The sequence below is a fragment of the Toxorhynchites rutilus genome, chromosome 2 (genome assembly GCF_029784135.1).
Source record: "Toxorhynchites rutilus septentrionalis strain SRP chromosome 2, ASM2978413v1, whole genome shotgun sequence".
NCBI lineage: Eukaryota > Metazoa > Arthropoda > Insecta > Diptera > Culicidae > Toxorhynchites > Toxorhynchites rutilus.
The window spans coordinates 263,808,682-263,823,680 of NC_073745.1; the positions used below are offsets into that span (position 1 = coordinate 263,808,682).

Sequence of the window (14,999 nt, forward strand, 5' to 3'; positions counted from 1 at the left end):
CATACAACATCCACGTCACGTAACGTCAGTTATTCTTCCATGCAATTCCTATTGAAGCATCCACACACACCAGCAACGGCAAGTCGAAGTTGCCGTTGCCGGTGTATGTGAATGTTTGCATAAGAACTGCTTAGAAGAATAATTGACGCAGCGTGACGGGACAGAACGTGAACGTGACGTGGATGTTGTATGTGAATCGCACTTAATTCGGTAACTTCTTGAAAAAAATCTCACCATAAGTTCTCACCTTCGATATTCATTTTGGTAACAACAAAGAACCGGTAGATGTCTACCCTAATTTCTCTTGGTTCCTTTAAAAAGGGAACGTATAGAGAATGTTTGCCATTAACTGCGGGCGCTGCGTTTTGACAAGATGCTGGTTTTCTTCTGTCGTTGCCGCTAGACCCGTTAGATTTGCGGCGTTCGAGAGTAAAAATTGTGCTGGATTGTGAGCATTTATTCGGGTTCAATTTGCACAAAGTCGCACTAAGAAGTGGAAAAGTGACAAAGTGTGTGGCTCAAGTCTGTGGAAAGCGCTAGCGGAAACGCCTCGTAGTGCAATTTGCGGAGAAAAGTGAAAATTACCGAGCCATAAGTGTGCATTGTGGGTTGAAAATTTTTAGCGAATGAGAAGAAAAGATGGCCGATGGCGTGGATATTGATTTGTATGCTGACGATCTGGAGCAGGATTTTAATCAAAACAATGTACAATTGATTCTTCAAAGTGTGTTGTGGGTTTATTATTAAGGTTCTTGGTTTTTGTTTTAGGACGATTTTGGAGGCGAAGGAGCTGATTTATACGATGATGTGATCACACCGTCTGGGGATCACGGTAGGAATAATTCCGGGAGTGGACCATCGATAGATAGAATCGAAGGGGTAGACAGTAATGGTGGCTATCACCATCATGGTGCGGGATCGATGAATCATATTGCCCGACGACATCAGCTGTATATTGGAAATTTGTCCTGGTGGACGACCGATCAGGATATTGCGGACTCGGTGGCGGAGGTGGGCGTAAATGATTTCCAGGAAGTTAAATTCTTCGAAAATCGTGCCAATGGACAATCGAAAGGATTTTGTGTGGTTTCGCTGGGATCGGAGAACAGTATGCGATTTGTTATGGAGAGACTGCCCAAGAAAGAGTTACATGGGCAGAACCCTGTTGTGACATTGCCAACAAAGCAAGCATTGAATCAGTTCGAAAGTCAGCAGAAAACCAGACCTACGCCACCTGCGCAAGGTCAGTCTAATGGACCGAGGCCTCCGGCACCGAACATGGGAATGGGATGTCCTCCTGGGGGACCGCACGGTGGTCCCGGTGGCCCTGGTGGCCCTAACGGTCCGAATGGACCTCCACGAATGGGAATGGGTCCAAACATGCCACCAGGAATGAGACCACCGCATAACCATCCAATGCCGGGACCGATGCATATGCAAGGGCCGGGCCCAGGCGGTCCAGGACCAAGGCCACAGGTAAGACTGGTTTAAGATGATAAATGTATTTGAATCTAATATCTGTTATTATTCCAGGGTCCTCCCATGCACCAAGGAAATGGACCCCCACAACAGGGTCCGCCACGATTCCAAAATCAGGGCCAATGGAATGGTCCACCGAGAATGAACGGTCCGAGACCGGGTGGGCCAGGTCCGATGCCACATAGACCGCAAATGGTAAATAAACCGCCTTACCCATCACAGAGATCACAGAGATACATGGATGTAAATATGTCTTGCACATTATTATTCTAATCATTGTCAGCTTTTAGAAGTTCTAACTGCTGATTGGTTGAAAATCTTGAGCTAACACTTTGTTTGAATTGTTTTCAGTACCAAGGACCACCATCACGCGGACCGCGTCCCGATTGGAACGGGCCACCTATGCACGGAGGACCTGGCTATCCACCAGGACCACCTGGGCCCCGTCAAGGACCGCCACATATGCAAGGTCCCTCACGTGGACCCCCCATGGGCGGCCCTGGTCCACAAGGTCCTGCGCCACATGTTAATCCGGTATTTTTCAATCAAGGAGGAGGTCCACCCAACCACCCCAATGGAGGGCCTGCTCCGCATGGTCCCCCATCTGGTCAGGGACCCCCGTCGCACTTCAATCCCCAAGGAGGTGCAGCTCCTCGTGGTCCATGGCCAGGTCCCGGTGGGAAGCCTCCGGGAGGTCCATTCCCCGAGCATGGTATTGCACCGCAGCTAAGCGAAGCCGAATTTGAAGAGATTATGACCAGAAATCGTACTGTGAGCAGTTCAGCTATAGCAAGGTAGAGGAAGAAACTCAACAGATTAGTTTTTTTTATATCTAATGTTGAATTATGTGTCATTTTACAGGGCTGTGTCAGACGCTGCTGCCGGTGAATATTCGAGCGCTATCGAAACATTAGCAACCGCAATCTCCCTTATTAAACAATCCAAGGTTGCCCACGATGAACGCTGCAAAATTTTGATCAGTTCGCTACAAGACACACTTCATGGCATTGAAACGAAAAGTTACAGTAGAAGGGAGCGATCAAGATCACGCGAACGCTCGTCGCATCCCCGGTCCAGATCACGCCGGGAACGGTCCAGCTCACGTGGCTATCGCGAACGGTCCCGTGAGAGGGATCGTGGTGATCGTGAACGTGACAGGGATCGCGAGAGGGATGGGTAAGTAGCATTTTGCAAGTCCGATTGTCTCAGATAACGTTTACTCTCCCTTTATACAGCTCCAGACGTTCTCGACCGCGCAACAAGACACCGGAAACAACCACTGATAATTCAACCGACAACTCCAAACGTTATTACAACGATGATCGTTACAGATCATCGGATCGGGAGCGCGAACGCGAGCGTGATCGTGACCGTGAGCGACGCGAAGAGCATCGCTCGCGTCATTAAGAAGAAACCACATACATAGATGCAGAATTTTACAGACCTCCGGGGACACCCAACGGCGGACAAACAAACAATATGACAGACGACTTTTTCATGTCCATTGCAATTTGGATTCCTTCTAATAATTTGCTCGTTCCAAATACAAAGAATACGCGCGACTTCAGGCGTATTCGAACATTTTCATCCGCTGCATAGTTTGGATTCAATAACGATGCAAACTGTTCTCTAAAGTGTTCTTATTTTTTTCAATTATAATTTTTACTTCTGGATTCGCCACAGAAGATCGATTAAGTAGAAAATAGAGAATACGGTTCGATATTGTGTAAACTTTGGCAACCAATATTTTAGATTTTTATTTGTGCATGGACACAGTTGCTGAGGTTAGTAAAGTAATGTACACATCTGCGTTACTCTGCAGAACTTGGCAAATATATAGTCGACCACACATTTTACACACATACCTTCGTAAATAATTGTATAACATAAAATGGTGAAACAGCAGTAGGAGCAGGGAGACATCGTGAAAGCTATCAGCAAAAATTAAACATTACGCAGCTCGGTTCCTTTCGTAATGACAGTCAACAGCAGCAGCAAAAGAAGAAGCAACATACTCTGGATGAAGGGAACCGCATTTCAACGTTTTGCACCCGATTGTTCCAGTGTTGAATTTTGCTGTCGGATGGATGATAACTGAAGAAGATTGTATCAAATTTATTGATTAAACTAATTACAATGATAACAAAAAAAAGAACAAATTTTGTACCGTGTATTTTTTATATACGTAGTCTAAGTCAATAGTTTTTAGTTTGAATTTTTTAGTTTTGTCTAATTGATAGTTGTTCTTTACTGTATCAGTGCATTCCGTACCACTTACTTCTCTATTACTTTATTCTATTGTTTCACTTTGGTTTAGACTGAGCATTCTAATTGTATTTTTGGGCGTGCTACTATTAGGCTTAACTTTATACACATTGACCGGAGTGCCCTCATAATACTTTGTATATAGTAACGAAAAGACTGAACGATTGCATATCTTTATATCACAAAAATTATACAATTTTTAAAAGATTGTTCATATACTCAATACTGTCCCTCCCATGTCTGGACAGTGTAAGGAAACATGGATATTATACATACTGTGATAGTCATTGTGTTGTATTATATAGAACCAGGACTGATAAGCATTTTTGTGCGGTACTTTTGTACAATCAGACGAAACATATTTATTGTTACTTTTAGTCGACTTAACTTTTAATAAGTTATTTTGTGGTAGCCACGTAAAGTTCCCTTGCAATATCATAAGATGTATTGTTCCCCGAACCGATAGCTCAAACTTGCGCTATGGTCAAAATGAAAACCCGAGACAATTGTAAAATAGCGCGCAGGAGAACGTTTCACTTTTTCACTATCCAGAAGTTATTCTTCCTTAATCAAACCTCTGTAAAATGTCATGTGATCTATAGCTCCATAATTCAGAGTTCTTTTCGAAGATATTTCCCTCGCCGATGGTACATATGTGCAAAGAAGTCAGAGGAAGGTCTTCCTCGTGAGCTGCTCCCATGCATTGAGTGAACTGAACAAGATATTAATTTACGAAAAAGTAATCATTGTCATTTCCCGAATAAAAAAATAGGTAAATTGTCACTGAAAACTGAATCATTCTGAAACAATGAACGAAAAGGCGATCGAAAGTCGCATGTCACGCGGATGTAGCCCAGGGAAAGGCATATAAGTTTGGTTCGTGAAAATATGTAAGAAGCAGATACCACTGGAAGTGTACTATCAATAGAGGGAGGTAAGGGTATTTGATTCGTGAGCCCTTCCAAAATATGAGCGCACTGAGCATAATGTGGGCAGCAAAAAAGTACACTTCGACTTAGCTATTTCCGAATCCAAAGTTGTCCTCCTTCCCTATGCGCATTACTCAGGGCTAATGATTATACATAATCATAAGCATAATTCCCATTAGATTTCGTTTATACCGTGATGCTACCTTATATCAACCAGTGCACAATTCCGTAAAATAATTCAAACTAACTTTACATGTAAGATCTTTGCGAATTATTGTACTTTTTTTGTCAGTGTGTGATGTCAACACCAAACCACTACTTGGGCGCTTACAGCGTGCATATGTATTAGTAATCTGTTGGGCAGGCAAAAGTGAGTACTGCATAGGATTTATATCGATCGACAAAATTGAGCTTTGTTTAAATTATTTTTTTTAGCGAAACAGTTACAAAATTACGCGCTACTCTATATTAATAACATGCGATCATATGTGTCTTTACAAAGAAATATTTACTTTTAGCGTCAAAGCCATATACACGGAGAAATTTTGAAATTTCTGTTATGGCTATGATCCATATCAATGCAAGCAGATTGATTATTCAAAAAGTTGCACAGGAACAGTGCAACATAGCGATTGTATAAAACTCTTGTTCATGAAATAGCTTGCCTAACTGTTTCACAAAGTTCATGTTAGTTCTATGAAATATTTCACGCTAGTAGAAAGACCGCAACTATATTTAAATCATCTACAAGAACGCCGGTTGATAATGAATTCGCTTCTGCTGCATATAAACTACGAATGTAAACAAGCGATGTGTGCTCAACACATGCTCTGTAAGTATGTGTAGCAAGACCCCTATTAGTTTTTGTTTCTTGTTGATATTTGGAAAAGTTTTTATCAAAATGGAAAGTAAGAGGAAATAAATGGATATTGTCCCACGTAAAACGATAATAAGTAAGAATTGTCGAGGAAAGACATTGCGGGAAAAAACAGCTTCAGTCGGAAGAATCCACTCTACAGTATAGACAATCAAAAACAAGTGGAAATACGAAGGAACCATGGAAAATCTCCAGGGTAGAGGACACAAACGGATCCTGTCTACTAATAATGAACGGGTTATTATGCGAACATTGTAAAATAATCCTAAAACAAACATTCCTAAATTGACCATCGAAGTATCCGACACCATTGGAAGACCTGTCAGTGCAGACACCGCCCGTAAAATAGGGATACTATCTGGTCGGAGTTAAAAATCAGGACACCTGCTACAGTTACGATTCTGGTCAAACCATTATGATTTTTTGAGATAAAAAAAATTACGTCAACGATCCATGCGGTTCAAATAGTCCGGAGATTATGACTACTGACTTTTCACGAGTACAGGAGATTTTTTGCGATTTCAGAATCATCAAACATGCGCAATAGTGCCGCAATACAAATCATGGCTATGAATCGCAAGAGCTACTTTTGCAGCCCAAATTTTCTTAGCGGCTGGATTTGATTCCTGCACCACATAGTTCAGCATGGATTTCGAAGTAGATTTCAATCGAATAGTCTCACAATGTTTTGATGTTTGGATATGCTTTTCCTAATCAGATCGACATATAATGGCTCATTGTTGATTTCAAACTTCTGTTTGAACAAAATTGTTGAACGTTAATACCGCTTTTTGCCACCGACACGTATGAATCACAGTTGCAGCGTTGGCCTCGAGATCCTTAAGTCGTTCTATGAAACAAGGGCACTTTCTGCGCAACTCATCTGTAGAATCACACTTTCGTTTAGACATCATCATCATATTTATGTAATCAGCTTGGAATATCGAGACAATACATACAAAAAACAATACCGTGGCAGGTGAAACGAAAACTCTGAATGAAAAAAGTTGAAAGATCTCGCGGAAGATGAAATTGCTACTCTTTATACGCTCACAAAATCTTAATCTTCAATAAAAAAGGTTTTACTAAAATACAAAATACACTGATAGAGATTATGATTCTGTTATAAAATTGAATTCCTCATAAAAATCAGGACAAACGCCAGAATGTGAAAAAAGCAGGACGCCCAAAAGTATCTCAAAATCATTACATGTTCTGCTGTATCAAGACAGATGGTATCCCTACTGTAAAAAGTCTTTCATCTCAAAGGTGATTATGAAAAAACGACTACAGGGCCTGATCACGAATGCCACTCCGAAATTAATTGTATGCAAGGTTTTAGGCCTGATTCTCGAATACACTTTACGGTGGAAACGAAATAAACGGTACGCCATTGAAATACGTTTTACGAGTTAGTGAAGTGTCGAAGATAATATTGAGTTTTCAGGCAGAATGAGCACTTTTCAAATAAAAAATCATTTATGAAAATTAACTTCTTGTGTATTCGTGAAGTGTATTCGAGAATCAGGCCCTTCGTTTTCACCGTGAAGTGGCGTTCGTAATCAGGCCCACAGTTTGCTAAGGCATATGTAAACAGACCTAAGGAGTTCTGGAACAAGACCCTTTATTCGGATGAGACGAAAACCCAACTCTTTGAATCGGATAAAAAACAGATGGTGTGGAAGAAACCAGATTGGTGCTCCAGATTCAGCATTTGGTTCCCACAGTAAAACACGGTGGCGGCAGTCAGCTGATGAATGATACAATAACGGCTTCTGGAACTGGAATCATGGAGTTTATCGATTCGGCGATAGACAAGATCGCTTAATTGGTCATCCTGAAATGTAAGAAATTGGGTCTCCCTTGTGAATACTACATTCAACAGAATAATGACCCGAAACACACTGATATTATCGTACGGGAGTGCCTGCTTCATAACTCAATCAACTCAAAACGCCTCGGCAATCACCGGACTTGAACACTATTGAGCATCTATGGTAAGAAATCAAGAACCATCTGACGAGTAAAAATCCAGGGAACAAAGAGGAACTCAAAACGGCGATTAAGATCTGGGAGAGCATTTCGTATACAGTGACCGGAAATCTCGCCGAACTGATACAACGGCGCTTGCGGCCAATGCTGTCCGCCGAAAAGGACCATACCAAATACTAGGGGATTGATTCTTGTTATCTATTAACATTTCTGAACTGATTTCGATTTTTTTTTAAAGAAAACTGCACACTTAATCATTTAATTATTTTGGTGATCACCATTCGAACTTACAATGAAAAGATGTGAAAAAATTATAAAAAATCCGAGCAGTGTACCTGTCTCGTTCAGTTTTTATTATTTTCTGGCAATTTTCAACCTTTACACTTTGTAAATTGATAACTGTGACAATGTTGTTGGTCACCTTTCTTTAGAAAACAACAAACAGGGCGTCGATCGATATCGGCTGAAATTTATTTAGTAAGTTAGGTGTAACTTATAGTACTTGGTCGCCAATTTTCCGAATAGTTATATTGTTTTCAAGTAATCCACCTGAAGAAATTAAATACAGTATTTTATGTCAAGTGAACGGAATTATGCACTTATCGATATAAGAGAGCATTTCGATAACAATCAAAAAATAAAAACTTGTGAACCAGGTAGTGAATGACGAATGTTTAAATTTGCTAACCTCGCTTCGCGTGAACTATTTACACTTGTCGGCGAGGACACCTTTACTTACTTACAAAAATACAATGAAAGTATAATAGCACTTTGCTAAGTACTATTGGATAAGACGCAATATTATTAAAGCATATAGGCATAAAAAACAGCTCTACCTTGAAACCCATTTATTTCAATTTCCAAGGGAGGTGTATCACATGTTTACTTCCATTTAATTTTAATTTTTATCGGAACGCGAGCTTTTCTTCGAACACCTTGCTTCAGATTTCGGACACTTTGCCGGCTCGGCTCCACCATCTCACCATCATTCCGGCTGGATTCAAGATTATCTCGTCGTTCGTCTCGAACTTCTCTTTTGCAACTGTTCAATGTTGGTGAACTGGGCGGCGAAACTGGCGTAGATTGAAGTCTTTCTGCTCCTGGATTCTGCTTCTCCGCCGTCGTCCGATCTGATTGCCTACAGGCTCGAACAGAACCATAACCCGCCCTCAGACGTATCCTTCGTACAGTACTTACGCTGGCTTTGTATTTTTTGGCGATACCATAATCCGAGAGATTTGGGTTTTCCGTGATTGTTTGCAATACCTCGCGGTGTAGCTGCTGGTCGTAGGTTCCACTGCGACGCTTATTTTGTGCTTTCCGACCGAGCGATTCTCCCTCACGAAAGCGTTTGAGAACACAGTATACGGTAGATTTGGCCAGCTTCAACGATTTCGCGATTTTCCGTCCTGTCCAGGTTGGATTTTCCGTGTGGGTTTCCACAATTAGTCTTCTAATCTCGGCTTCCATTTGGCTTGAATTAAAAAAAAAACGAAAACAAAACGAATGACCCGCGATGACAGATGTACAAATCAAGACGCGTAGAAGTATATCCTAAGGTGGGCCAACTTGCTAAAATCACTCTTCAGCCATATTGGAAATCTACTGTGTTTTGTTTGTAAACAAAACACAATACGCTTGTGCCCAAGCTCACTCGTGATCAGTCTGTCTCTTTCACGCTTCAAGCAAATAAATCCCCTGCTGCTTTCTTCCGTACTATTTTCATATACCGCTCCCTTAACCTACTTAGTGACAAAACGGCCTCACCTAGTCCCATAGACCCGTCTTGGTACAAATGACGTCTGGTAGCGACCAAGGTGTATATATATATATGTAAATCAGGTGAAGCATCATCTCACTTTAAAAGGAAGGGTAATACGGTTTGCAGAGCGGGGGTTATTTGTTTTGTTATTGCTGTGAAACGTCATATCTGCATTTCCAAATGCAAGTGTGTGTTATAAGAAGTGAAATTGAATCTGAAAAAAAGAACTTGAGACGCACTTTGTATCATAAATTCAAAATCATGTGAGTCTGTTAAGCATTTCAATTTTGCAGTGCCACAATTAGCAAGTGTGACCTAGAACAAGACGATACTGTACCACAGGCTCCCACATGATAACCAGAGGAAAATAAGGATAAGCTTCTGCGGGAATGATGAATTCTGGTTTCCTGCCCAAATGTCCCAGCAAACATGAAATCGCATAACAAGCGTATATATAACATCATATGCCCTAAAATTTGGTTGGCATATAATGCGCCTAACTGGCATATGCAGGCCATATACATACATGGCAAATGCTTACCGAATTTGTTTGGATGAATATGCAACTTTGACCGGCTATAATAGCGATTATGTTGAAATTGAATTGCGATCTAATATGAATATATTCATGAATTGTCAAAGCACCAAATACGACTTTTTCCATACTCATATACGATTTATTACAGACATACATGAAAACAAATGGCGCAAAATATTTTCGTGAAATGTTTATTATAGCCTCACGAATCACCATTTTTATATATGAGTATTTATGTTAGTAGAAATAATAATTCTCGCGTAACTTTTGAAAAGGTCCTATGTAACAGATGTAAACAAAACGAGTTAATGGATGCACGCTATTAGTTTTCAATCATTGAATGTATTACAGAAACAATCGTTCACGTATCTATCTTCTTCATCATTTTATCGCCGATACAAAAAATATCCAATGTACAGATTCGGGTTTTAAGCGCCCGGTTGTTACTTCGGACGCTTCCTTCCTCCGACGCCCGAAACGTCCGAAGCAACAAAGCAGTCAAAACAGTACGAAGTCGTACTTCGGTCGTTTCAAGTTTTTGTTTCTTACAGGTGTTGTTACCGATTTCAGTGCAATTCAACGAGTGATAACAATAATAATCTGCCTTTAGAATGAAATGCTGTTATTTGGATTGTTGTTTAGTAGTTAGTTTCAAATCCTAATCGTGCAACATAATATGTCCAATGTGCAAATGCGGGTAGTCAAAACGTCCAATGTAACATTTTTCGCTCCTAGTCTTCAACTTTAATCTCAAATCACGGAACAACAGTTACGATTGGTTTTTCAGAGTTATTCTTGACTGCTAGTGGTGAAAGTAGCGATAAAGATCGAAAGCTTTTAAGACAATTCGCGGAATAATGTTTGGGTCTTCAACTTCGTTTTTCTCGAGTTGACGAAAATGTTACATTGGACCTTTTCAAAAGTTACGCGAGAATTGTTTGATTGACTTGTGTTGGGAGTGGAATATGAATGTTTAAAATGGAAAACAGATTGATGTTTGGTGAAAACTGCTCCGATGTGGGTTCGAACTCCGGTTGTCTGGATTATCATCCACCAGCTATCTCACGCGGCTATCTGAAATTTAATTCAACAGCAGTTAAAACTTTCGAGTGCATCAGCATTTCATTGACATTTCAATATGATGTCATATGTTCTTTATTAGGATCTAATATGATTTACTGTTTCATGATTTTCTTCAGCATGCAATACGATTTACTAGAGTTCTGAATCGATTTAAATTATACGCTTATACGACACACAAACTGCATCAGCGTAATATACGCATATGATGCGGATTAAATATATTCTACGACAATGTACATCATAAAATTGATGTTTGTTATACCGAATTGCGACTTAATTTGATAATGGTATATAAAATCGAGTTTTTGCATTTTATGCGATTTCAAATATACACGACACATACTTTGATTGATATTATATGCGATTATGATTTATTCGGATTTCTTGTAAGACTTGGCACGTGCAAAATTATACGATTTAATGTTTGCTGGGTATATCATAAATTCCTTGAAACGAATTTGATTTTTATGCGCCAACCCTTGAGAGAGGCGAGTTTAAAAAAATACATAAGGTATTTTGAAGCGTTGTTACTTCACAAAAATAGAGCATTTTTTTAATTTATTAGCTGAATCTTTTTATACTTGGGTTTCTCTGAGCAAACAATGAGGGTCAACATCCCACAAAATTTTGTTATGATCGGTCTACAAATAGAGGAGTATCAACTGTCTCAAGAAGTCGTTGTCACGTCATGCAAAGTATACGATCCATTCCAGCGTGACGTGGTAATATTTTGACTGAATAAAAACATTTTTTTGGCGTTTTCATGTATATAACACAAAAAAACGATGTTTCAATGAAATTGAGAAAATTTACTGCAAGAATCATTAGTTGGAGAATATTTTATAAATATATTGGCTTGTTGTCTGTCCAATACTTTTGTGATGAAACAACACCTGACTTTTTACTGTTTCAGACCTGATTATTGAACATTAATGTTCGAAACGGAACTGAAACCGTTTCAAAACATACAAATGAAGTTTCTTCTATGTTTTGTCAAGAATAGATGAACGCAGATTCCACAATATAGAAATGATGCTTGTTTCTGTAGCGTCTCGTCTGAAAGTATCCTCCTATTTCCCGGAATAATTGAAAGTCCGTAAATTGTCCTTAACCCTTTTATTTGCTTCCACTCGCCTCAACGGTTAAACTCCTCATAATCCCCGAACATCACAATCGTTTTCTCTACCTCCACGCGATTCCCTCTCCCTCTCTTCGAATCAATCGCTCGCCTCGCATTATTCTCTCTCGCACCAAGTACACGAAAACTAATAGGGTAAACGGCCATGAGTTGGCTATCGCTTACCGACTCTACATCCCTTTTCTACTCTGACAAAATAAAACAAATCTTGATACAAGTTATGAATAACTGCAACTCTTCCTATACTGACTTAAACTATGAATTATATTTTGTTGGCATTTTTCTGTCACGTTTGGGGCGCTTTGCGACGCTGCTTTCGTTTGTTCCGTCTTCGTCACTTTTGCTCGTTGTAGCTGAGGAACGTACTCTAGAAAATACCGTATGATGTTGTAAATTTGTATTTGTAGTTAGGTTGCTCGTCCTTTCTCCTTTTTCCCTGGTATCATCTGAGTGAAGGGTGAGATGATAATCGTCTGCTGAAGTAGCTTCCTCTAGTAGAACTTCTTTTTCCAAAGGCCATTTCCTCAGGTGAGACACCGGTCTATGATATAGAACGCCCTCGTCATTTGTAACGACCACATCATTGCCACTTCTCTTGACTACAGTGAATTTGTCGAGTTTGAATTTAGGCTCCAGCTTTCCAGTTTCGTGATTTTTCAGCATGACTTTGTCTCCAACATTGATGTCTGATGTTCTAGCGTGTCTTCGCTGGTCCGCATAGATTTTCCCTTGCATCTTCCTTATCGCATCGTTATCACGGGTTTCTTCATCTCGGCGCCAATATGGTTCAGTCCGCAAAGACGGCAGTAGATCCTTAACCGGTCTACTGGTCATCAATTCCATTGGTGATTTTCCGGTCACGGAGTGGGGCGTCGTGTTGTATGAATATACATAATCTTGGATGGCTTTGCGCCAGTCTGTATTGATGGCTTTCGCAATACGCAGGGTACGCAAAATACCCTGGTTTTGTCTTTCCACCAGACCATTCATCTGTGGCCAATAGGGAATTGTACGAATCAGTCGAATGTTTTTAGATTCACAGTAATTCGAAAATTCCTCACTGGAAAACGGGGGCCCGTTGTCACTCCGAATGGTTTCTGGGTATGTGTGCTCCCGGAAAATTGCTTCGAGAGCATGGATAGTTTTCGCAGCGTTAGTTCCCTTCATCTCGGTTATCCTCAGAAAGCGACTGTAATAATCCACAGTTACAAGGAATGTGGCACATTCCTTGGCCGAAAAAAAATCAATTGCTATGTCTTGCCATGCACGATCTGGCATTTTCTTGCGAAGCATTGGTTCCGTTGGACCTTGTGAACTAACTGCAGCGCACCCAGCACATTCTTGAACATGGTCCCCGACATCCCGATCCATATGTGGCCACCAAACTTTTTCTCGCAGATTTCGGCGCATGGTAACTACTCCTGGGTGTCCCCTATGAGCAATCGCCAATGCTCTCTTTCTAAGGCTTGACGGGAGGACGATCCTATCATTCCGGACAATAATTCCCTCGAATATTCCCAGTTCATCATGAAACGCTTGATAGCGAAAAAGTTCGGATGGCCATTTCTGATCGTATATTGCTTTTATCACAGCTTTAAGAACCTTATCCTGCTCAGTTCCCTTTTTTATCTCTTGCAGAGAAATTGCCGTCGGTCCCTCTCCAACTGCGCAAAGGTAATGCTCAGTAGCTTCGTCGAAGGGTGTGTCTGAAGATGCATCAGGGTGTACCATCAATCTCGAGAGAACGTCTGAAATGTTTTTGCAACCAGGAATGTGTTCTACGCGGAAATCGTATGACTGGAGCCGTAATGCCCATCCTTCGGCCCTTGAGCATGCACGTTTTCCTTGTTGGTGTTTCCCTCCGTAGATATATTCTAATGTTTTATGATCGGTAAACACTGTGAACTGGATGCCGAACAAGTATGGGTAGAATTTCTCGACGGCCCATACAACTGCCAACGCTTCACGTTGAGTTTGGGGATACACTCTTTCGGTTTTTGTTAATCCCTTCGAAGCAAAACTTATAATCCTCGGAATCTGTTCACCATTTCGCTGAGTGAGCACTGCCCCAAGGCCCACGGGAGAAGCGTCAACGTACAGCTCTGTCATATCATTTGGGTCGTAGAATCCTAGTCTGTGGACGGTTTTAGAGAGCTCGTTTCGAAGATCATCGAAGGCTCTTTGTTGATCTTTCCCAAAGATTTCAACATCCCCTCTCATGAATTGCCGCAATGGTTCAGATCTCGTTGACAAATCTGGAATAAACTGGCCAACAAAATTGACCAGTCCCAAGAAACTCCGCACTTCTTTAGTTTCTGGCCTACGGAAATTACGAATGGCTGAGATCTTCTCATCAGAAGGACATACACCCGCTGCGCTTACATTGAAACCCAAGATCTCTAGTTCGGTTACTCCAATAAGACACTTGGCTTTGTTCAAAGTGGCACAGTTTTTGTTGAGAACAGCCAGTACTTGCTGGAGACGGGCGTCGTGTTCTCCTTTTGAGCTTCCAGCCACTACAACATCGTCGATATACACCACAACGCCCTCGATTCCGACTAACATCTCGGTCATCACCCGCTGAAATATCTCCGGGGCACAATTGATTCCGAACATGAGCCGTTTGAATCTCATTAAGCCCCGGCTCGTCATGAATGTAGTGATATCTCGAGAGTCTGGGTGTAATTCAATGTGGTAAAATGCCGAAGTTATGTCAAGCTTTGAGAAGACGGTAGACCCACTACGCCGTCGTCCGAAACCGGAAGAGTCGATGGAGGTAGAATAATGTTTATACTTTATCTCATTCTTGCAATCAATAGATTAGAACTCTTGACAAGAAACTTACCACAAAAAATGATCCTACAAGCTGCACCAATTTGTAGCGTCTCGTCTGAAAGTATCCTCCTATTTCCCGGAATAATTGAAAGTCCGTAAAT

The 14,999-nt window shown here is 40.9% G+C and overlaps 2 protein-coding genes across 3 annotated transcripts; one reads left to right on the forward strand and one right to left on the reverse strand.

The window, feature by feature from the left end:
* Positions 1–340: 340 nt before the first annotated feature.
* LOC129771515 (cleavage and polyadenylation specificity factor subunit 6) lies at positions 341–8,357 on the forward strand. Of its 2 annotated transcripts, none has more exons than XM_055775253.1 (6): positions 341–705; positions 769–1,476; positions 1,534–1,674; positions 1,831–2,273; positions 2,341–2,655; positions 2,715–8,357. In XM_055775253.1, exons 1-6 carry the CDS (start codon positions 640–642, stop codon positions 2,884–2,886), a joined length of 1,845 nt encoding a protein of 614 aa, XP_055631228.1. In that variant the 5' UTR covers positions 341–639; the 3' UTR covers positions 2,887–8,357. The 2 variants fall into 2 exon arrangements, with proteins under 2 accessions (XP_055631228.1, XP_055631227.1); XM_055775252.1 differs by having other exon boundaries at positions 1,534–1,722; positions 2,715–8,356.
* A 3,961-nt stretch (positions 8,358–12,318) lies between these two features.
* On the reverse strand, positions 12,319–14,697 carry LOC129766861 (uncharacterized protein K02A2.6-like). The gene has a single exon (XM_055767463.1). The coding sequence runs from the start codon at positions 14,695–14,697 to the stop codon at positions 12,319–12,321; it is 2,379 nt and encodes a 792-aa protein (XP_055623438.1).
* Between the last annotated feature and the right edge of the window lie 302 nt (positions 14,698–14,999).